The sequence below is a fragment of the Pimephales promelas genome, chromosome 2 (genome assembly GCF_988280905.1).
Source record: "Pimephales promelas chromosome 2, fPimPro1.hap1.1, whole genome shotgun sequence".
NCBI classification, from domain to species: Eukaryota; Metazoa; Chordata; class Actinopteri; order Cypriniformes; family Leuciscidae; genus Pimephales; species Pimephales promelas.
The window spans coordinates 30,201,521-30,225,798 of NC_142770.1; the positions used below are offsets into that span (position 1 = coordinate 30,201,521).

At 38.2% G+C, this 24,278-nt stretch overlaps 1 protein-coding gene and 2 long non-coding RNA genes across 5 annotated transcripts in view; 1 reads left to right on the forward strand and 2 right to left on the reverse strand.

Moving 5' to 3' along the window:
• The first annotated feature begins 5,154 nt into the window (after positions 1 to 5,154).
• Positions 5,155 to 24,278, forward strand: part of LOC148997164 (NACHT, LRR and PYD domains-containing protein 3-like) — a 77,147-nt gene continuing 58,023 nt past the window's right edge. For 2 of the 3 annotated variants that reach the window (XM_089118572.1, XM_089118575.1), the window contains exons 1-3: positions 5,156 to 5,309; positions 5,737 to 5,832; positions 15,610 to 15,723. In XM_089118572.1, the coding sequence (XP_088974698.1) occupies positions 5,783 to 5,832; positions 15,610 to 15,723 (164 nt within the window). In that variant the 5' untranslated portion in view covers positions 5,156 to 5,309; positions 5,737 to 5,782. Of the gene's footprint in view, positions 5,310 to 5,736; positions 5,833 to 15,609; positions 15,724 to 24,278 lie in introns of all 3 variants that reach the window. The other variant, XM_089118571.1, reaches the window with a different exon arrangement.
• LOC120475404 (uncharacterized) lies at positions 7,943 to 9,148 on the reverse strand. Its single transcript, XR_016168892.1, has 3 exons — positions 8,759 to 9,148; positions 8,228 to 8,529; positions 7,943 to 8,052 (listed from the first exon to the last, which is right to left on the reverse strand). It is a non-coding gene; the product is annotated as an uncharacterized LOC120475404 (long non-coding RNA).
• On the reverse strand, positions 13,285 to 13,957 carry LOC120481056 (uncharacterized). The gene is made up of 3 exons (XR_016168893.1): positions 13,756 to 13,957; positions 13,521 to 13,592; positions 13,285 to 13,311 (listed from the first exon to the last, which is right to left on the reverse strand). It is a non-coding gene; the product is annotated as an uncharacterized LOC120481056 (long non-coding RNA).

A 24,278-nucleotide genomic window follows, 5' to 3' on the forward strand; every position in this document is an offset into this window, starting at 1 on the left:
GACAGCTTTAGGGATGGCTTTAGTAATAGATTCAAAACTGGCCCGATTGCAACTGAAATTATATTTAATACAAAAATGCTCATATATGATATAATTCCAGTATTGCTGTCAATTAAATGGGACACAGCCCAAATACCTTTCTCCAACCAAATCTTGTCAAACAGTGATTTATTCCTGACCATAATATATCTATTGTTCCATAATGGTGTATTGTGTGGTGTAAAGTTATGATTATAAAAAATCTTCCAGTATAACAAAACCTGTTGATGAAATTTGGATGATTTTATCGGCAGACGTTGAACGGTGAAATCACAATTTAGTAAAAATTCTATTCCTCCTAATTTCTTAAACAATTCTCTGGGAATATGAAACCAAAAATGATTGTGGTTTAAAAAGGATTTCAGGGTCCCATTTATAGCATCAAAATCAATGGCTTGTAACCCTCCATCTTTATAGTCTTTTGTCATCTCTACCCTTCTGATGTCATGGGTTTTCTTTCTCCAGATGTAACCAAAGTTGACCTGATTGATTTTGTTAATGGCTCTGGATAGATTAATCTGGAAATTCTCTCCATCTTTGTCAAAAATACTCTACCTAATAAGCTTATATCTCGCAAAAGCCAGGAATTAAGTTTCATTTGACATTTATCTAATATTTTCCACACATTCATATTTTCATTTTCAACAGAATTTTTTTTAAATAAACATTCCTAAGTACTTGACTTTTGATTTTATAGGGATGTTATAGGCCTCAGTTAAGTGACATTGATGAATTGACATTAATTCACACTTGTTCAAATTCATTTTCAAACCAGAGGCTTTAGAGAAGATGTTAATTAATTGTAAAATTTGTGGGACCTCAGTTAGCTTCTTCATGAAAATGGTAGTATCGTCTGCAAACTGGCTGATGATTACTGGCTGGCCAAGTATATCTATCGGGGCTATGGATGAGTTCCTGATGAAGATAGAAAGCATTTCTGTTGCTATAAGAAAAAGAAATGGGGAAATAGGGCAACCCTGTTTTATGCCACGATTGATTGGAAATCTTGGTGATGTACCTCCTGATAAGGAAACCGAACTATTCGAATTTTCATAAAGGGATTTTATAATATTTCGAAATGTATCTCCAAGTTTAAACAATCAAAAATAAATGGGTGTTCGATTGAATCAAAAGCCTTGTAGAAGTCAATGAAGAGAATAAAGCCATCATCTTTTATTAGATGTCTGTAATCTAAAAGATCAAGCACTAAACGAATATTGTTGTGTATGGATCTCCCCTTCATAAAACCGGACTGGGAATCACTTATAATTTTATGTAAAAATAATTTCAATCTGTTAGCATATATGAGGGTAGAAGTTTTATAATCAGTGTTCAATAATGTGATTGGTCTAAAGTTATCTAAAAGCTTTGGGTCCTTATCAGGTTTGGGGATTAAGGTTATGACCTCTTGTTTCATTGAGAGAGGGAAAGTCAAACTTTCAGTTGCTTCCTTTAACATAAGCAAAAAAGGGTCTTTTAGTCAATTCCAAAAGTGTTTATAAAAATTAGCCGTAAGGCCATCACAGCCTGGAGATTTGTCTAAAGCCAAGCTACTTACTGCTTTATCTAACTCATCAGGGGAAATATCAGCATCACAGCGCACCATATCTTCATCATCTATATGGGGAATAAGATCTTTAATATGGTTGAAAAATAAAACTTCACCATCCAGAGAAAATGTTGAGGAGTATAACTTGCTGTAAAAAGAAACAACTTCTTTAGTAATTGAAGCTTGGTCTGTGATTACCTGATCCTGAAGTGATAAAGCTTTCATTGAAAGTTTCTCTTGCCTTCTTTTTTCTAAACGACAGAAGTATGACGTACTTCTTTCCCCATCCTCAATCCATTCAGCTCTGGACCTGATAAAGGCCCCTTCCGCTTTACGAAGATAGATATCATCATGCTTGTTTAGAAGATGTTGTCATTTCTGTTCATCATTATCAGTAGGTGAAGTTTTATTATAATACATATCTTTAATAATATTAATTTCAGATAATCTGTTACTTCTATTAGTAGTTTTTCCCAAAATGAATAGAATATTCTCTCATTTTAAATTTAAGGAATTCCCATTTGGAGATATAAGATGCTATTGAATTATCAGACATCATTAGCAATCGTGGCTTTGATACCTTCATAAAATGAATGGCTTTTTAATTGAATTTCCAGTACCCTTTATTCTGTCGGCTAACACCTGGAGGATTAAAACGCATCTTAATAACAGCGTGATCTGTGAGAGGAGCTGCTGACATACCACAGTCACTGATGGAGTTTATAATGGAGACAGAGAGTAACCAGAAATCTATTCTCGGCTTTGCTACGTTGTTTGGTTTAAACCATGAATATTGCTTCACGTTAGGATATTTAAATCTCCAGCAGGGATCCAAAAGATTGTGAGTGCGACAAATATCCATTAAAGCAGGGTTGTAACAACTGTGATTACATCTGGATGGACATCTATCAAGCCATTCATCACTAACCATTTTAAAGTCACCACCCATAACTATAATCGCAGTGGGATAAGTGAGTTTAAGGGTAGCTATGACATTAGAAACATCCAAAATCAACTGTCTATTTTGAATTAAATTATTGAACCCATAAACATTGACCTGAATAAAATAGAGATCTTCTCATAACACAAATTAGCCAGTGACCATTATTACTAAATCTAGATGTCACTATTTTACCAGGTGAGTTACAGAACAAGATGGCGACACCTGCTGATGATCAAAGATGATTTTGTCACCCCATTGGTTTACCCAAAACTTTTCATCCTCTGGTGTTGAGTGAGTTTCTTGCAACAAAGTGAAGTGCGCTTTTTCACCCTTACAAAACAAAAATTTTGATTTTCTCTTAGTGTTCTCTCTTAAACCCCTAACATTAAGTGAAATACATGAAAAAGAAACCATCCATAACAAATAAAAAAAAATAGAAAATTAACAACCGTCAGTAAATATAAATGTCCAACAGACTAAACGTTAATGAAAAGTGAGAAAGAGAAAAAAGCTCAAATAGGCAGTGTCCCTTCAGAATGGATTACTAAAACCATCCAAAAAGATCTTAAAGTCACTCGGCCTTTCCAAACCTTGAACAAAACAGGCCTCTTGATCCTAAACGTTAGGCCTACCTTGTGTGCTGCTAAGTGTCCGTTAATGTATCCAGCACCCCCTCTGAAGTATGCACGCTTTCCAGCATGTCTTGCTTCTCTTATTTTAGGCCACAGTGCAGCTCGGGTCTCCCTGTCGGCTTTGCAGAGGTCTTCGATGAAGCTGATACGAAGTTCTTTGCAGATCGCGTGATCCTTGGTCGTTCTCCACAACGCATCTCGATGGAATCTCTGAGTGAACTGAATTATGACGTTTTCTTCACGTCTCCCTATTCGATGAACTGAGTCCACAATCTGATTGATACTCGAGGACCATGATGGAGAGATTTTAACGAGTAAATCAGCGACCGCCTGACGTATGTCTTCACCTTCTTTTTCTTTTAATCCTCGAATTCCTCCGGCGTTTGTATCGTTCTAGCTCCAAGACACGCTCCGTTAGCTCCGCGCTGTCTTTCTTTACAGCCGACACATCACGAACAGTCGATTGCAACTGCATTTTACAACCTTTCATTTCTGCTGCATTGAACTCGACAGCCTTAGCAATGCTGGTCAACATGATGGAGTTATGTTACAGCTGGTGTCTAGTGTATCCACCTTATCAGTTAGCTGCTTTATGGCTTCCAGGACCGTATTCATAGCTTCATTCCCTTCTGTCCCAGTATCCCGCTTTTCCGCAGCTGGTGTGATCTTTAGTGGTGAGAACGGGTCTTTTCTTTTATGGTTTCTCGGTGGACTCACCTCCATCCTTCCAGCATACTCGTGGTCGACAGGTGTCTCGTTGCTGCGTGATAAAGCCAGATTCTTTTTCTTCGATGTCATGGTGTACAAACTTTTCCGGAGGTTCCGTTTTATTTGTAGATTCAAAAGGAGCACAATATGGCAATTTGGATAGCGAAATCTGGGACAGGCCTAGAGAGCTCAAACCATGCAATGCACCCGATCCGCCATCTTGCCCTCTCAACTCATAACTAATGATCTCTGCAACGGAAGTGAATCAATCAAAACTAACTTTAGCTGGACAATAACTTTATTCTAGAGCTGCTGTAAAACCAACACAATCTGCTACTGTAATTTCCTATTGTCACTGTAAAGCGGCTCTATATTGTTAAAGCGCTGTATAAGTGAAGGAGACTGGACTGACTATTGTGTAAAGGAACATGTTTCTCTCTGTGTGACTCTATAAGGCTTCAGTGATCAGAGGAAACAGGAGTTTTGCTTCTAGTGACGCAGTACGAGTGAACCGTATCGAGAGCCGACAGAAGAGATCACTTTACAACTTCACCATTTATTCATTCATATTTCCCAATCACGAACTGTCCTTTCCTCTTAATGACTTTTGGCCATTTCACTTATTAAATTAAAAGTAGTCCAAAGTGAAGTAAAGTTATCAGGAACAACGAATTAAACCAACCATTAAACTGTTATAAAGTTTACAATACAGTATTTTTACAGTATGGTTATGATTGATCTGATTCTTTCAGGTTTATGTCACATTGCATTGTTCCACATTTGTAGATTGTCTTAAAGGTTAATATAAAATCATCTGCTAAATGACTAAATGTAATTATTAACATGATTGGATGATGACAAACTTATTTCATATCATACAGATGTGATCTAACAAAGTCCTCTTTATGATTTATTATCAGGAACTGTGAGTTTGCAGAAAGAAAAATGAAAGACAAAACTGAACAAATGAAGGCAAGGATGAACAAATAAAAAAGAGAACCAAAAGAATAAACAAAACAGAAATAATGAAGAAAAAAGGATGAACAGTAATAATAAATTAAGTAAAGAGAAGAGAGAGAAAAACGAAATAGGATAAAAAAGTAACACATAAAAAAACAATCTGTAAAAGACGTGAATGCTTTGCGCAAAACGGTACCACTTTATTTATAAAATATTAATCTCCAACCTGTCTCCAACGCGCGTTCATCTGCTCTCACGCATGCGCCGCGTGGTCCTCTCGTGAACGCGCGTCTCTCTCTCGTCACAAACAGAAAGTGAAAGTTAGTTTTCCTGTCGCCAATTGAGCTGGAAAAATACAATACGACATGAAAAACAGAGCATCAAGTGTTTATCAACGCTTAAGAATTAATTTACTTGTAGTTTTATATGTTAAAGCTGGAGGATTTGAGATCCTGTATCTTGTAAAAGTTTGATCAAGGTGAGTGTTCGTGATTGTTTGTTTGATATAAAATCTTTAAAGGTTTTCTTTCACTCCAAGGTTTCTTTTGTGTTTCGTATTGTTTGTGATTCTTCAGAAGTTTATATGTGTAAACATTCATAGGCCAAATCACAGCTCACAGACAAACGCTTTTTAAACATGAGAGTCTGTCGATGCGGGTCGGGGTTTGTTTTCTTTCACCCGAACATGTTCAGCGTTTCCGGTGTCCGTTATTTTCCATGAAATCAAACGGCCGACTTGTGTGTGTGTGTGTGTGTGCGCGCGTGTGTGTAAAGGCCCAAATGGGCGTGAGTTAACGAAGTTATTACACGATCCCTTTTCTCACACACTCCAGATATGTCCAGATAAATTATGAAGGTCGTTTAATTTAATCATTTAATATTGTGTCTGAATGTTTGTTCATCAGAGTCAGTGGAGGAGATCAAACTCAACAGATTCTCCTGATCTTCATCATGGCTGATTCACAAGCATCCAGAGATGGAGATTTCTCTCCAGGACACAGGTACTTTCAACTAACACTGTTAAATATTGTGTCACATCTCAGAAAAATATCAGTTTTGTTTTGTGCCTAATTTTTCTTGTGTTTTTGTTTTGAAACTAACATGAATTATTAAATAAAACGATCATAAAGTTTCTTCAAAGTGCTTTAAGATGAAAGATGAATGTGTTTATATTAATATGTTTTGCGGTCTGGGAAAACCTGTCGGTAAACCCGTACGTTTTTTTTAGTAAGGTCTAAATATAGATTGAATGTCAGTTTTTTTTTTTTTTTTTGGTCAAAATTGGGTTTTTATTAAATGATTATTCTACAACATCTTGTTTATCATCTCTGAATATATCTTTGGAAAATTCACTATTAGTGCAGAAAAATAGCGATTTATACTGGCCAGCTGACAAGACTGTGTTTCTCTTTAAGAACACGCACGGCAAAAAACAATATCTCCCGTTGAGCTCTCCTTCTCTTAACACTCCCCATAGCAAATTGGCCTTGGGCCGGATCTGGCTTAATTTCGGCTGAGATTTTGGCCCACATACCGCATGGAATTACGGGCCAAGGTTGGCCCAAGTGCTGTTTGCCGTAAGTCAACCAGATCAAAGCCGTGAGCAAACCAAAACTCGCCCAGAGCTTTGCAGTGTACCCAAATATTACCCAGAACTGGGCCAAAACAACGCGGTACTCCCCATATGTCAGCCAGACAAAAGCCAAACTGCCACCACCTTTAGGCCAGAACTCAGCCACATCTTATCCAGAAGCTGCAGAAAACAGCCATAACTGGGCCAATATTATACCACAGTCCCCAAAACTGAACCAGAAATTATTCCTGTGTAAAACAAGGTATAATAAAAAAAAATGACACTACAGAAATGCAAAGAACAATATTTTATTGAGAAGGGAAGAAAATCTCAGCCAGATAAAAGGATAAACAACAAAATACAAGCCAATACTAGAGTAAGACAAAACAAAATATAACTATAATTCACATTACAAGAATAATAAAAAGACAGCAATAAATTAAAATGTTACAAAAATGTGTATGTGGCATTCTTAAATAATGAGATACAAAAATTAACAAAAATATGTTGGCCGAGAGATCTCAAAGTCCTGCAACAGAAGAAAACATGCAAACAAGAAAAACACCAGATAGCAAATTGGCTTTGGGCCGGATCTGGCTTAATTTCGGCTGAGATTTTGGCCCACATACCGCATGGAATTACGGCCCAAGGTTGGCCCGAGTCCTGTTTGCCGTAAGTCAACCAGATCAATGCCGGGAGCAAACCAAAACTCGCCCAGAGCTTTCCGATGTACCCAGATATTATCCAGAACTGGGCCAAAACAACACCGTAATCCCCATATGTCAGCTAGACAAAAGCCAAACCGCCACCACCTTTAGGCCAGAACTCAGCCACATCTTATCCAGAAGCTGCAGAAAACAGCCATAACTGGGCCAATATTATACCAGAGTCCCCAAAACTGAACCAGAAATTATCCCTGTGTAATACTTATGTATTGTGCAAGGAATAATAAAAAAACCGACACTACAGAAATGCAATGAACAATATTTTATTGAGAAGGGAAGAAAATCTCAGCCAGATAAAAGGAAAAACAACAAAAGACAAGCCAATACTAGAGTAAGACTAAAAAAATAACTATTACTCGCATTACAAGAATAATAAAAAGACAGCAATAAATTAAAATGTTACAAAAAATAATGCAATTATGCAATTTTAAAAAAGTGTATGTGGCATGCTTAAATAATGAAATACAAAAATGAACGAAAATACGTCTCCGAGAGATCTCAACGCAAAACATGCAAACAGTAAAAAACACCAGCAAATTAATAAAACATCTTCATCCGTTTGCCAACACACATGCAGCAAATATTTAGCGCAACCACATACAAAAACACGCTGCAAAAGGCAAGAGACTTCAAAGTCCTGCAACAGAAGAAAACATGCAAACAAGAAAAACACCAGCAAGTCAAGACATCAGTTTCACAACACACATGCTGCAAATACAATGCAAACAATAAATAATAATAAATAAAACAATAAACAGCACTGTTGAGTAGATATTTGCGTGGGTGGTCAGACATTTGGAGTGCGTTTCTGTATTTGGTTGTGTTTTAGCACATGTGATAAAGATGTTCTTATTTTACAGGGTTTTTTCTGTTTGCATCCATTTTCTTCTGTTGCAGCGTGTTGAGCCCTCTCAGCCACCGTACTAAAAAGCAACAGAAACCAAGCAATAAATTAAATTGATACAACCAGTAAAGCAAAAGTGTAAATGTGTCATGCATGCCACACCACCACTGCTATGACATGCTAGAGTATCCTTACACTAACAGTAAATATATGATAAAATAAAAAATTAAAAAAAAGACTAAAAGAAATCTCACATCTTATTAATCGGTCATCACTTGAGAGGCTTTTTCTCTGTGGGCTGAGTGTTTCATGATGCCATGGTGACTGTATTGCCTGTCCGTGAGACTGTAAAGTTGAATCCTGTTGCCACGTCAATTCACTGTGATGTAATGGGGCTCTACTGGTTGCGAAAATTAGTCACCAATATGGGGTGTCTAGTCAGGACACGGAAGGCAGGAATACTTGTTGAAAGCTTTAATGTATACTTTCCTAATACAGATGCACAGGCACTATTTCTATGTATAAACTTTACTGTGTAGGTGTGGTAGGTGTGGTTCTAAAGAAAAGGAAATAAACATTGATGTCAACTAACATAACACAACTGAGGCTAATACTCTCTCTAGTCATTTAAATAAACAGGGCTAAACATATTCTGAAATGTGAACTTCAATAAGAATGCCATACAATCTACACATAATAGAGAAAAAGGCTGTTACTGACATTTAACCATCAAATGCTAAAGTCACTGATTAACTTATAATACTTTATAACTAATGACAACTTACTTGTGGTCACTGACGCACACGAACACAACCTGAAGCTTATCTTGCAAAGTGAAACTAAACTGAATGCTGTTCTCTGCAAACCAGGGCATGTCTCAACATGTCAGAAAAGGGGCGTGGTCTGATCGATCACTCGCTGTACTGCTCTGTCCAGTTCACATCACTTGATCCTTTTGCACAGCCGCCCCATAATTCACGATGTGAATTATCTTCTAGAAAGACTCAACTATCCACCGGAGCTGTTGTCGAGACATTATCCGGGATGGCCGGCAGCTCAATGAGCTTGGCCACCGGTCTGGTGTAGGTTCTCTCTTCCACCTGTACCTCAGCAGTCCTCACTTTACCATCGACACTCCTAATGGTCTTCGTTACTCGTCCCACTGGCCACAATGCCCGAGGAAACCTTTGGTCAATTACCATTACCACCGTACCAACAGTGAGATTCTCAGTGTCCTTTACCCATTTCTGCCTTGACTGCAAGAAAGGCAAGTAGTTACGAATGAAATGGGTCCAAAACTGGTCAGCTAACACCTGACTGTGCCGCCATCTTCTCCGACTTAGAATCTCAGACTCAGGGTACACCACCTGAGGAAGCGAAGAGTCAGGCCGCCCCATGAGGAGGTAGTTGGGAGTTACGGGATCCGCATCGGCTACATCTGTTGACACGTAGCCCAGTGGCTTGGAATTGAGGATTCCTTCCACCTCAATCAGAACTGTCTGCAAAACTTCTTCGGTCACTGTCTGTGCTCCCAGAGTGACGTAGAGTGCAGCCTTAATGGATCTGACTTCCCGCTCCCAGGCTCCACCAAAGTGAGGTGCATTTGGTGGATTGAACTGGAAACGGATCTGTTGCTTAGCCAACTTGATTTGCAGCTCTTCACCCATGGCCTCAAAACTTGCTTTAAGCTCGTGCTCCCCTCCACGGAAGTTGGTCCCACAGTCAGAGAGAAGCTCAAAGGGAGTTCCTCGTCTAGCCACGAACCTTCTGAGTGACATGAGGAACGAGTCAGTATCCATGTTAGACAGCACATCAAGGTGAACGCACCTGGTCGTCATACACTTAAAAACAATTCCCCATCTCTTTTCCGTACTCCGACCTCGCTTGACCTGGAACGGGCCAAAGCAATCTACTCCTGTCGAGTAAAATGGAGGCTTCAGGAGGCGGAGACGACAAGGGGGTAGATCCGCCATCTTAGGAATAACAGGCTTTGCTCTCCATTTCTGGCACTCTGGGCAGGATCTCTGATGACGACGCACAGCTTCGCGGCCTTGAAGGATCCAAAACTTGCGTCGGAGCTCTGCGAAGACCCTCTCTGATCCAGGATGGAGTAACTTGTTATCATATTGTCGTATGATAAGTTTGGTAATATGGTGCTTCGGTTCTAGCACAATTGGGTGTACGACATCTTCTTCCAGACTAGTAGAACGGCGCAGTCTACCACCTACTCGGATAAGGCCCATAGAGACGTCGTACTCTGGAGCAAGTGACAAGAGCCGACTGCTAGATTGAAGTGCTTTCCCTGCTTTTAGGCACTTAACTTCATCCGGAAAGCTATCATATTGTGCTCTCTGAAGGATTCGGAGTTCAGCCTCTCCGTAGTCATCCGCACTGACTGGAAGGCCGCCCCGTGAAGGGACTTACTTGTTGCCTCAAGGAGATCTTCAAAGGTAGAGTGGTCTTCAGGGGCTGGGATCTCTGGAGCAGTAATGGCTGACATGAACCCACAGAAAGCAGACCTCTTCATCTCTGTTTCATCTGGGACCTCCACGAAAGAATTTGTAGCTGGCCAACTCTCACGTGGTAACCGGAGGAAGGCTGGACCTTGGCTGAACTGGTTCGGTTTGGCTAAGTTGGATAATGTCATCCCTCTTGTGATAGGATCTGCAGGGTTATTCTGAGTGTCCACATACCTCCATGCCCGGTGATCTGTTAGCTCCTGAATCTCAGATATACGAGTTCCTACAAACACCTTGTATCTGCAGGACTCTGACTGTATCCAGGCAAGTACGGTGGTGGAGTCAGACCATAACACTGTGTCCCTCAACTGAAGGGTGAGCTCCCTCTGGATCATCTGGGCAAGCTGAGCTCCGGTAAGGGCCGCACAGAGCTCAAGGCGTGGCATTGACTGTTGTTTCTTCGGTGCCACTCTTGAGCGTGCCAGCACAAAGGCTACATGGACTTGGCCTTGAGGATCCTCACCACGTAGGTAAGCAACCGACCCATAAGCGGACTCTGATGCATCACAAAAGACGTGAAGCTCGAGGGTGATGGCACTAACATCCACGTCCAGTGGGAAATAACTCCGGGAGAGACTGATCTTTGGGAGCTGAGGGAGCTCTTCTTCCCATGTAGTCCAGGCTTGCAGGAGGTCGACCGGTAAGTTTGGGTCATCCCAGTCGCGGTCTTTGGCCCACAGTCTCTGGACCAAAACTTTGGCCCTTGTGGTGAACGGCAGGATATGACCTAGGGGATCATACTGGCTTGCTAATATCTTATAGATATGTCGCATGGTGGTCTGGCTTGGGGCAACCGGGCGATGCCTGTAATGGAGTGTGTCCTCCATGAAGTCCCAACTGAGGCCTAGCGTCATCTCTTGAGCTTCACCATGCATCTCAGAAACCCATCTTTCGCTGCTATCAGACTTGGCCTCCTTAGGCAGGTTGCAAATCACCTCTGGCTGATTACTGGCCCACTGACGAATTTCGAAGCCACCTGCAGCTAGAAGGGTTCTAAGCCTCGTCACAAGGTTACTTGCTTCTACTACAGTGGGTAAACTCTGCAGGCAGTTATCAACATAGAAGCACTGTTCGACACTGTGGCGGACATTCTCCCCTGGTTGACTTGATTCATTGACGTGTTTCTGTAGAGCAAAGATCGCGCAGCAGGGGCTGCACGTTGTCCCGAATGGCAGGACCTCCCACTGGTACACTGATGGCTGTTCGTCTGTCTTTAGATCCCTCCAAAGGAACCTCAACAAGGGCTTGTCTCTGTCTAGAAGGCGGATCTGGTGAAACATCCCTTTAATGTCACCACTTACTGCGACTCGATGCTCTCTGAAGCGCAGGAGGACTCCAAGGAGTGAGGGTCCTAAGGCTGGGCCAGGAAGGAGGTAGTTATTCAAACTTTGTCTGCCAAGCTGGAAACTGCAGTTGAAAACAATCCGTTCCTTGCCATTGTGTCTGACCATGTGGTGGGGCAGAAACCATGACTCTTCTGATGAGTCTGCTTCACAGGAGTCAATCTTGTTGACATACCCAGCAATCTCCAGTTTCTTGATCTCCTCTCGGTAGGTAGATGCACGCAGTGGGTCTTGCACTAACCTTTTCTCTGTGTTTCTCAGGTTCTTCATCACAACTTCCTTTGAAACTTTCAGCTTGGGCATGTTTGGGACTCGTAGAAGGGGTGTAGCGTACCGATGCACTCCGTTCACTTCTACACGGATGGTCTCTGCCTCTAATAAGTCCACTGAGTACTTGTCCTGTCTGGATCTGGTCACTAACCTCTCACTTTTGAAAGGCAGTGTATCTAACTGCCACAACCGTTCAACTTGACTGAACAGCTCAACAGATGGGGAGGAAACTGTGGTGAACAAGCACTGTGTGGTGGGAAGCTGTTGCTGCAGGTATTTTGCTGGGCCTTGTAGTGTCCAACCGAGCTTAGTCTTGACCGCTGCAGGACCACCAGGGGGACCTAAATGCACTGGCTCAATTGGAACGATCAGATCAGCATTATCTGATCCAATCAGGAGGGTTGGCTGAGCTCCATCAATGGCTGGAATTGTCAGACCTCGTAGATGTCGATATCTTCTTTGGAGCTGGGTAGCTGTACTGAGAAAGGCCTAAGTGTTCACCCGTGAATGCGCCTTGAATGGAGAACCTCTTCGTTGGTTGAGAAGCAGGAGTAATCGTAAATGACACACGAGAGCCTGTCATGCATGCCACACCACCACTGCTATGACACATGCTATAGTATCCTTACACTAACAGTGAATATATGATGAAAAATACTAAATGAAATCTTACATCTTATTAAAAATACTAAATGAAATCCTACATCTTATTAATCGGTCATCACTTGAGAGGCTTTTTCTCTGTGGTCTGGGTGTTTCATGATGCCATGGTGACTGTATTGCCTGTCTGTGAGACTGTAAAGTTAAATCCTGTTGCCTGCGATGTTCTGTGAGGTCTTGTGAACTTCTCTACTTGCCATGGCTGCAGTAGCCTCCTCATCGGGGTCATTTTCATCCATTAAGTCAAGTCAAGTCACATTTATTTATATAGCGCTTTTCACAATACAGATTGTATCAAAGCAGCTTCACAGTGATAACATGTAAGTAGCACAACACAGATCAACAACATTGATAAACACTAAATAAATAACCCCAACTGAGCAAGCTCAAAGCAAGCCAAAAGCAAGGCGACAGTGGCAAGGAACCAAACTCCATCAGATTGGATGGAGAAAAAACCTTGGGAGAACCCAGGCTCAGTCGGGGGCCAGTTCTCCTCTGGCTTACATTACATTACATTAGTTTGCTTACATTAGTCGCCTGTTTCATCTTTAGGAAAGGTACATTTTTTTAATGATTACTAAATTTGATTAAGAAAGTGTGGTATGGTCATGTAAAGACTATTCAGTGACAAATTCCCTTTTTGCAATTCAGAGAAAAGAAATGTGCATTATAATGTGTTAAACTGCACAAATATATAAGGACCTGTAAGAAAGGTCTATGTTAATGAATTAACGTTAAAAAATAATCAATCTTACTTTATTTTCCGTTTTGGTGGCCTCAGAAAGATCAGCTGTTGTTCAGCAAGAAGCAGCTTCCGATGTTCTTCACTATAATGTTAATTTTCAATGAAAAACAGAATTCAAACATCGTCTATTTCCTCTCCAACATAAAAACAAATAAAATCTAACCACACAAACCCCCCAAAAAATCGTATCTAGTAATGCGAGATTAAAATCCACGTGTTAAGATAGTGAAAAACTATAAACTTACCTTGATCATGTATTAAAACTTCAAAAGATAAAACCAACACAGCGTGATTGTCGAAGTTAGAACAACTAACTTAGTTATTTGAATTTCACCGCGACTGCGTTGAGTTGCTGAATAGCTGCTACGCAACTTCCGGATCCTCTGGTAGGCGGGATGGTGTCACTGGGTGCATTCTGGGAAAAGTAGTCTTTTTGCAAAGTGGATTTAACACTGTACATGTAAATCAACTACAATTTCCATGATGCATTGCAAACCAGATTGTATCAGCAGCCACAGACGTCGCATCGACTGCCGCGTGGTTTGCTCACACTGCTCTAAAAACACGTAAGTTTCCCGGAGATTTTTAAAAACAGAACCACGTTTTATTTAACCGATTTCAATGGTTTACGTGGAGAACATAAATGTTTCTTCTCCAAATACTTACAATAGGCTATGTATAGGCTATTTTATGGAGATTATATAATTTTTTTATTGAGGAATTGTGAAAACTCAAAGCATGGGTGGTTTTTGCTTCAAAAAATCATAGTTTAACCATGGGTTTTTGTAGTACATCTGTAGGCTACCTAATAAATTCCCCAAAAAGTGAATTTTTGTGTGTGTGTGTGTGTGTGGCATATTGATTACCATTTGGATAACCACAAAGTACTCTTTCAGTTCCATTCAATCTTTTGTCTATGCTGCAGACTGAACCATTTGTCTTCAGTCATTTTGCAAACATCTTTTTTTTCCATTCTGCAATCTGCACATTATTACCTCCTTAACCCCCCCATTAAAATAATCTTGCCAATAGAATAATCAAGGCTTCTTTCCTTAAAACCTGCCTACTTATGTGTAAAAGAGAACTATTTGCATACATATCTATATGTATTTTTAACTAGGTCTATAACAAACTTATTTCATTTTATTATTTTTAACAAAATTAACCCTATTTATGAGGTTGCATTATAATTATGTCTAAAATATGAACCAATTTAACACCACATCTTACACGGCTATTTTACAGTACAGCACTTTCATGAGGTCTGTTATTTGCTCAGCCAACCAAAACCCAACCAGATCTCAGCCAAAAATTTCCTTATTCTGGCAGACCGAACTCAAGCCAAAGCTTAGCCAAACAGAAACAATTTGATTTGTTTCTTTTGGTTAGCCAGACTCCAGCCAGAGCTTAGCCTAGTACTGTTTGACACAAGAGTGTGAAAACAACAGTGCCAGAATTAAGCCAGAAGTGCCGAATATAAGCCAGACTCGGCCCAGACTTTGTTGCTATCTGGGTCCAAAGACATTTCACCTATAAAAATAAACCACACAACAGAATAAAGTCCAGTCCTGGGTGAACTACAACGGCACGCAAGTTTTATTTATTTTTATCCAGCGTTATCGTGTGGCGTGATGCGGAGCACAAGAGAACAGAGTTTGAAGCTGCTCGTTTAAAAGATCTTGCTCGCCTCTCAATCATTCAATTTCAAAACGGGTTTCACTGGATGAATTTTGAGTTCATAAGCTTTCGAATGATACCTAATCTATGATGATAACTAAAATATGTGATATGGAAAAAAGGCAATAAATAAAGAGCACCAGTCGTCTCACTAGTAGGACTTCACAGTAAATTAAACAGTTTTTTCTCAATTCCGTTTCTGAAAATCACAGCGATCAGCCGACTTCAGATAACCACAACGTCTGTTACAGAAAAACAATAACATAAATAAAATAATAGGGTCTTAATAGGGTCTCAAATCCTGTAATATGTCAAATTTCACCATGTGGTGGGTTTTCCCAGATCGCATCTCATATGGTTAATCTCATAACGAATGAACACAGTAATGTAGAGGATTAAACTGAATCTGTTCTCTGTTCCAGTTCAGTCCAGCAGAAGAGCTCAAACCCAGAGTCCAGCTGTGTGTCTGTGAAGAGTGACGCCTCTATGGATCAGCCACCAGTGTTTAAGAGTGGAGACACACGGCCTAATCTCAGGTATATCATTTATATAAAAGATGTGCAATAGTGACACTTCTGAATTAGACTCATAATTGATCTTTGAATTAGACTCATTATCTTATATTACGGGACATGTAGGTTAACTACAAACTGGAAGGTTGGTGGCTCAATCACCGGTTCCACCTGACCAAGTGTCACGGTGTCCGTGAGCAAGACACCTAACTCAAGCTGTGTGCGTGTGTGGGTGTGTGTGTGAGACACCTAACCCCAGCTGCTCCTGACGAGCTGGATGACGCCTCGTATGGCTGACACCGTCTTCGGTGTGTGAATGAGTGTATGAATGAGTGTGTGAATGAGTGTGTGAATGAGTGTGTGAATGAGTGTATGAATGAGTGTATGAATGGGTGTGTGAATGAGTGTGTGAATGAGTGTGTGAATGGGTGTATGAATTAGTGTGTGAATGAGTGTGTGAATGGGTGTATGAATGAGTGTGTGAATGAGTGTTTGAATGAGTGTGTGAATGAGTGTATGAATGAGTGTATGAATGAGTGTGTAAATGAGTGTTTGAATGAGTGTGTGAATGAGTGTGTGAATGAGTGTATGAATGAGTGTTTGAATGAGTGTGTGAATGAGTGTGTGAATGAGTGTGTGAATGAGTGTGTGAATGAGTGTGTGAATGAGTGTGTGAATGAGTGTTTGAATGAGTGTGTGAATGGGTGTGTGAATGAGTGTATGAATGAGTGTATGAATGAGTGTATGAATGAGTGTGTGAATGAGTGTGTGAATGAGTGTGTGAATGAGTGTGTGAATGAGTGTATGAATGAGTGTGTGAATGAGTGTATGAATGAGTGTGTGAATGAGTGTGTGAATGAGTGTATGAATGAGTGTGTGAATGAGTGTGTGAATGAGTGTGTGAATGAGTGTATGAATGAGTGTGTGAATGAGTGTGTGAATGGGTGTGTGAATGAGTGTGTGAATGAGTGTATGAATGAGTGTGTGAATGAGTGTATGAATGAGTGTGTGAATGAGTGTTTGAATGGGTGTGTGAATGAGTGTGTGAATGAGTGTATGAATGAGTGTGTGAATGAGTGTATGAATGAGTGTGTGAATGAGTGTATGAATGAGTGTGTGAATGGGTGTGTGAATGAGTGTGTGAATGAGTGTGTGAATGAGTGTGTGAATGAGTGTATGAATGGGTGTGTGAATGAGTGTGTGAATGAGTGTGTGAATGAGTGTGTGAATGAGTGTGTGAATGAGTGTTTGAATGGGTGTGTGAATGAGTGTGTGAATGAGTGTATGAATGAGTGTGTGAATGAGTGTGTGAATGAGTGTGTGAATGAGTGTGTGAATGGGTGTGTGAATGAGTGTGTGAATGAGTGTGTGAATGAGTGTGTGAATGGGTGTATGAATGGGTGTGTGAATGAGTGTGTGAATGAGTGTGTGAATTAGTGTGTGAATGAGTGTATGAATGAGTGTGTGAATGAGTGTGTGAATGAGTGTGTGAATGAGTGTTTGAATGGGTGTGTGAATGGGTGTGTGAATGAGTGTGTGAATGGGTGTGTGAATGAGTGTGTGAATGAGTGTGTGAATGAGTGTGTGAATGAGTGTATGAATGAGTGTGTGAATGAGTGTGTGAATGGGTGTATGAATGGGTGTGTGAATGAATGGGTGTGTGAATGGGTGTATGAATGAGTGTATGAATGAGTGTGTGAATGAGTGTGTGAATGGGTGTATGAATGAGTGTGTGAATGAGTGTATGAATGAGTGTATTAATTGGGTGTATGAATGGGTGTGTGAATGGGTGTATGAATGAGTGTATGAATGAGTGTGTGAATGGGTGTATGAATGAGTGTGTGAATGAGTGTATGAATGAGTGTATGAATGAGTGTGTGAATGAGTGTATGAATGAGTGTATTAATTGGGTGTATGAATGAGTGTATGAATGGGTGTATGAATGGGTGTATGAATGGGTGAATGTGAGGCAAAAATGTAAAGCGCTTTGGTGGCCATTGGGTCTGTGAAAGCGCCATTTACCATTTATCTCAGTCAGTCTAACACTAGCAATGACATCAAGTAAATGTAAGCTGAGGTTTTCGGGACGGCGTCTCTGTTCGGCGAAAACCGTGCTTCGGATGAGACGTTAAACCGAGGTCCTGACTCTCTGTGGTCATTAAAAATCCCAGGATGTCCTTTGATAAAGAGTAGGGGTGTAACCCCGGTAGGGGTGACCCCGAATAGTCGAAGATTCGATGCATCGATATGCGGAGCCTGATTCGACCACCGATCTCACATTCGAATCTTCGTTCGCGGGTTTTATGAAACGTGGATCATACCATTTTGGCAATACGGGGGTGCTCAATGTCTAATTTCACACAGAACTACTGATTTTGTACGGTTATAGTAAGTTATATACAGCCTTTAATTATGATAATGCTGTAAAAAAAACGTGAAAAGAAAGAAGCGTTCAATAAATATTTTTAACGTTTGTGTGTGTGAATAAATCCAACCACCGCTCACCGCTGTGACAGATTTAAGTTTCACTTTCCCTGATCCGTGACAGACGGGGAGCATCTTGACGGCAGGGATTACAATGTCTGGAATAAAAAAATCTAAAGTGTGGATGCACTTTGAAATGGTAAAAGATGATCCAAAAAAAGTAAAATGCAAGTTGTGCCAACAGCTCATGTCTTACCACTCATCAACAACAAATATGGCTTTCCACTTAAAACGGGTAAGTTTCTTAGCCTCGGAAGCTAGCTTCCAATAAGGATATTTCACTCTTTCATTTAACTGGCGCTTTTAATTTACGAATAGCAATATCATATGTTGGGACTTAAAATATGTTTAATATTAACACACAAGCAGAGTGAAAGACTGGATTTTTTTCGATCGGGTAGGGTACAAGTGTTTTCAAACATTTCAGCCGTTTCTAATTTTAATTTGCTGTGAACATGTTTAGCTAAAAAAACCTGCCAGTTTAGCGTTTATTGTTTTGGCAGTTAAAAGGAGAAAGTTCACAATTCTGGCTAAACTTTCGTTGTTTTAATAATTTATTTATTTTAATTTTATTTATTGATCACTCAGGGTTACTTAATTTAACTTGTATTTTTAAAAAAAATATATGTTCCCCTGTACTTTGGCATTTTGCACACATTTATTATGCTCCCTGTGACTTGATTCTGACTATTTCGTTTGTATTTATTTTTTATTATAAGAAATGTATATCCTGTTCTAATTTAATTCTGTAAATTAATGCTTTTTTTGCTTTTCGTTGTGTCGATTGGCGCTGCACTGAAACATGATAGCACAGGCAATTTTGCCGATTTAATTTAATTTCGCAAAATGTGAAATGCAAATCCTGTCTGCAGTCAGTGTGTTCTTTTCCGCTCTAGGCAGGTATTTTTTTAGGTTTATTTATCAAAATGTTCTTTTAGATATTTGTGTGATGTTCTGCATTTCGATCGCGGCTTTAAAATGTTATGAGAGAACGTTTTACGAATGTTTATCCACCACATTACCTTTTATTAAACGTAAATAAGAAAGCCATTGTTAGTTGCCAGGCAGTTTTGGTCGCTTTATTAAAAGTGGTTGCTGTGTGCAGTGTGTAAAATAAAATAAAAATAGTTTTACCCTCCTGCTGACTACCTCGTGCCCCTCCCGACACATTCACACACACACACACACACATACACGTCTATATTACTAAAAGGGGACTATCACTCTACACTGGCCAAGAGGGGACTAGTGTTTCTGGTCATTTTGAAGAAACAAAAATGACGTACAAAATTCTCTTTTAAGGTCTTTTTTCATAATATAACTTTAAATATGCATTTTTTTATTTTTAAAAAAACATGCCAAGTGGGGACCTGAAACTCTGGCCGATGTCTACCTTACCAACAGGGGACTCATATAGCCTGCAATTGAACTGTGTGTCTGTGTGAACAGTGAAGTGAACTGGCAGTGAAATCTTGTCTTCATATTGTAACTTATACATACTTATACACATATATGTGTGTGTGTGTGGGTGTGTCATTATATAATGCTCAAACATATACATGTCTATATTGCTACACAGCAGTGTCGCTGTACACTGGCGAAGAGGGGACATTCTGAATGATATCTATCCAACCAAGTGGGGACTTTGTGTGTGTGTGTGTGTGAACTGGCAGTGAAATCTTTCTTCATTACGCTTACATTATATATCTATTATATACATTATATATATATAGATATATATATATATTTATATATATATTTATATATATATATATATATATATATATATACTGTATATAATATATTCACATAGAAAAACGCTGTTTTAAATTGTAATAATATTTCACAATATTACTGTGTTTTTAAAAAAAATAATAATTGCAGCCTTGGTGAGCAGAAGAGATTTCTTAAAAAACATAAACAATCTTACCGATCTAAAACTATATATTTCTATACTACTAACAGCAGTGTCGCTGTACACTGGCAAAGAGGGGACATTCTGAATGATATCTATCCAACCAAGCGGGGACTTTGTGTGTGTGTGAACTGGCAGTGAAATCTTTCTTAATTACGCTTACATTATATATCTATTATATACATTATATATCTATTATATACATTATATATATATATATATGAAGAGTTCAGATGCAAAAGCCTCTAAGTGCCGTTGGAAATATTCTTCAAAAATGATCATTTTTTATCAAGCTTATATATTCAAGTTCAGTAATTTCACTTAAATTACAATTAATAGGTAATCCTCATTGTTATTTAAGTGAAAGTACTGAATTTAAATATACAAGCTTGAAAAAAATGATCATTCTAGAAGAAAATTTCAAATGGCACTTAGAGGCTTTTGCATCTGAACTCTTCATATATATATATATATATATATATATATATATATATATATATATATATATATAATATATTCACATAGAAAAACGCTGTTTTAAATTGTAATAATATTTCACAATATTACTGGTTTTTTTATCAAATAATTGCAGCCTTGGTGAGCAGAAGAGACTTCTTAAAAAACATAAACAATCTTACCGATCTAAAACTATATATTTCTATACTACTAACAGCAGTGTCGCTGTACACTGGCGAAGAGGGGACATTCTGAACGATATCTATCCAACCAAGTGGGGACTTTGTGTGTGTGTGTGAACTGGCAGTGAAATCTTTCTTAATTACGCTTACATTATATATCTATTATATACATTATATATATATATATATATATATATATATTCACATAGAAAAACACTGTTTTAAATTGTAATAATATTTCACAATATTTCTGTTTTTTTTTATCAAATAATTGCAGCCTTGGTGAGCAGAAGAGACTTCTTTTAAAAACATAAACAATCTTACCGATCTAAAACTATATATTTCTATACTACTAACAGCAGTGTCGCTGTACACTGGCAAAGAGGGGACATTCTGAATGATATCTATCCAACCAAGTGGGGACTTTGTGTGTGTGTGTGAACTGGCAGTGAAATCTTTCTTAATTCCGCTTACATTATATATCTATTATATATATATATATATATATATAGATATATATAGATATATATATAGATATAGAAATATATATAGTATATAATATATTCACATAGAAAAACGCTGTTTTAAATTGTAATAATATTTCACAATATTACTGTGTTTTTTAAAAAAAAATAATTGCAGCCTTGGTGAGCAGAAGAGACTTCTTAAAAAACATAAACAATCTTACCGATCTAAAACTATATATTTCTATACTACTAACAGCAGTGTCGCTGTACACTGGCAAAGAGGGGACATTCTGAATGATATCTATCCAACCAAGTGGGGACTTTGTGTGTGTGTGTGAACTGGCAGTGAAATCTTTCTTAATTCCGCTTACATTATATATCTATTATATACATTATATATATATATATATATATATATGTATATATATATGAAGAGTTCAGATGCAAAAGCCTCTAAGTGCCGTTCGAAATATTCTTCAAAAATGATCATTTTTGTATCAAACTTATATATTCAAGTTCAGTAATTTCACTTAAATGACAATTAATAGGTAACCTTCATTGTAATTTAAGTGAAAGTACTGAATTTAAATATACAAGCTTGAAAAAAATGATCATTCTAGAAGAAAATTTCAAATGGCATTTAGAGGCTTTTGCATCTGAACTCTTCATATATATATATATATATATATATATATATATATATATATATATATATATATATATATATAATATATTCACATAGAAAAACACTGTTTTAAATTGTAATAATATTTCACAATATTACTGTTTTTTTAATCAAATAATTGCAGCCTTCGTGAGCAGAAGAGACTTCTTTTAAAAACATAAACAATCTTACCGATCTAAAACTATATATTTCTATACTACTAACAGCAGTGTCGCTGTACACTGGCAAAGAGGGGACATTCTGAATGATATCTATCCAACCAAGTGGGGACTTTGTGTGTGTGTGTGTGAACTGGCAGTGAAAGCTTTCTTAATTACGCTTACATTATATATATATATTATATACATTATATATATATATATATATATATATATATATATATATATATAGAAAAACACTGTTTTAAATTGTAATAATATTTCACAATATTACTGGGTTTTTTTTATCAAATAATTGCAGCCTTGGTGAGCAGAAGAGACTTCTTTTAAAAACATAAACAATCTTACCGATCTAAAACTATATATTTATATATTACTAACAGCAGTGTCGCTCCACACTGGCGAAGAGGGGACATTCTGAACGATATCTATCCAACCAAGTGGGGACTTTGTGTGTGTGAACTGGCAGTGAAATATGTCTTCATTACAGTTAAATTATATATCTATTATATACATTATGTATATATATATACTATTTTTCTTATTTAACGCTCTCTCTTCATATACTTTCTATGCTTTGTTATGCAGTCCCTAACAATTTACTTGCCATAGTTATGTGCCATTGCACACACACGTCTATATTACTAACATATACATGTATTAACACAGAAGTGTCGCTGCACACTAGCCAAGAGGGAACTTTCTGAATGATATCTATCCAACCAAGTGGGGACTTTGTGTGTGTGTGTGTGTGAACAGTGAATTGAAGTGGCAGTGAAATACACATCCGTAAAGAGGGTCGCACACCGAATGAGAAGCGCAGCGCTGCGCCACGTCTAGGACAACTCCAAGTATCGCACACCGGACTCACACTTTCTCATCAGTGTATGGCCAGCAATATTGTTATGTTTAATGACATGAAATGAAGATGTTTGTTCTATGTTATAATTGTACTGTACAATTAAATACAATCGTTGCTGAGTCTGCAGTCTGAAAACTACCTCAGAGCATCAGTTAACTGAATGAATTGAGAATCTCACATGAAAACCCAATTACATCAGCAATTGTCATTCAAGCAGCTGATTTATGTAAATGAATGCAAAACTAAATTTATTGCAGCATAGGGCAAAGTCAGTATACATTATCAACGATTTGAGACAATAAAATAATTTAAACTTTATATAAAACTAAATGGCACTCTGTGGCGGCAGCAGGATTACGTTCAAAAGGTCACGGGCGACGTAGCCGTAAGTACAGAGTCAGTGTTTACAAGTTGAACGCATAGGTTGAACGTGCAAACTAACTCAAACGCTGTTTACAAAAAAGTAATTAAAAGGTAAAACAACGATGTCGGACGATTTTGATTCTGTACTTCCGGCTACGTCGCCCGTGACCTTTTGAACGTAATTACGTAATACGTGACGTTACAAACGCGCCTGACAGAATAGAGCTAGGCTAGCATTTGTCCTTAGAAAAGTTACATTTTTGGAATAAGTTTTGAAATAACCGATCGTTTTGCATGATAAGACCCTTATTCATCGTCTGGTGTCGTTTAAAGACATTTGAAGCTGCATCTGAAACTGTTATTAACCGTCTTTTGGACCTTGGACCGTCTGGTTCCCATGTAAGTCCATTATATGGAGAAAAATCCTGGAATGTTTTCATCAAAAACCTTAATTTCTTTTCGACTGAGAAAAGAAAAACATGAACATCTTGGATGACATGGGGGTGAGTAAATTACCAGCAAAAGTTTTTTAAGAGCCACAAACCTGTATATAAAACTCTTTTTATTCTAGATACACTAAATGCATACAAAGAATAGACAGGATTTTGATGCAATATGCAAAAAAAGTCAGAACAGTCACACAGCTTGATCAAACAGGATCATGTTATTTTATGTTTGAGATAGATATAGATAAATAAAAATATAAATATTTAGACATTTTTTTTACGTCGATCTTACCTAAATGTTTTTTTTTTTTTTTTTTTTTTTGTTAAGAGTTTAAGTAACACATGGAAGCTTGATTTCAATCTTCGAATTAAACTGAAAAAAGTAGCAAATAAATAGAATAGAATAAAGAGTTTTTTTTGGTATGTCAGAAATACTACAGAAACTGAATAAAGTAATCCAATGTAAAATAACACTGGATAGTCTTTTTAGTCCAGACTGAATTAAATACAAAGGCTATTAATTCTGATTGCTTAGAATTAATGCTATATTCTGTTGTTTTA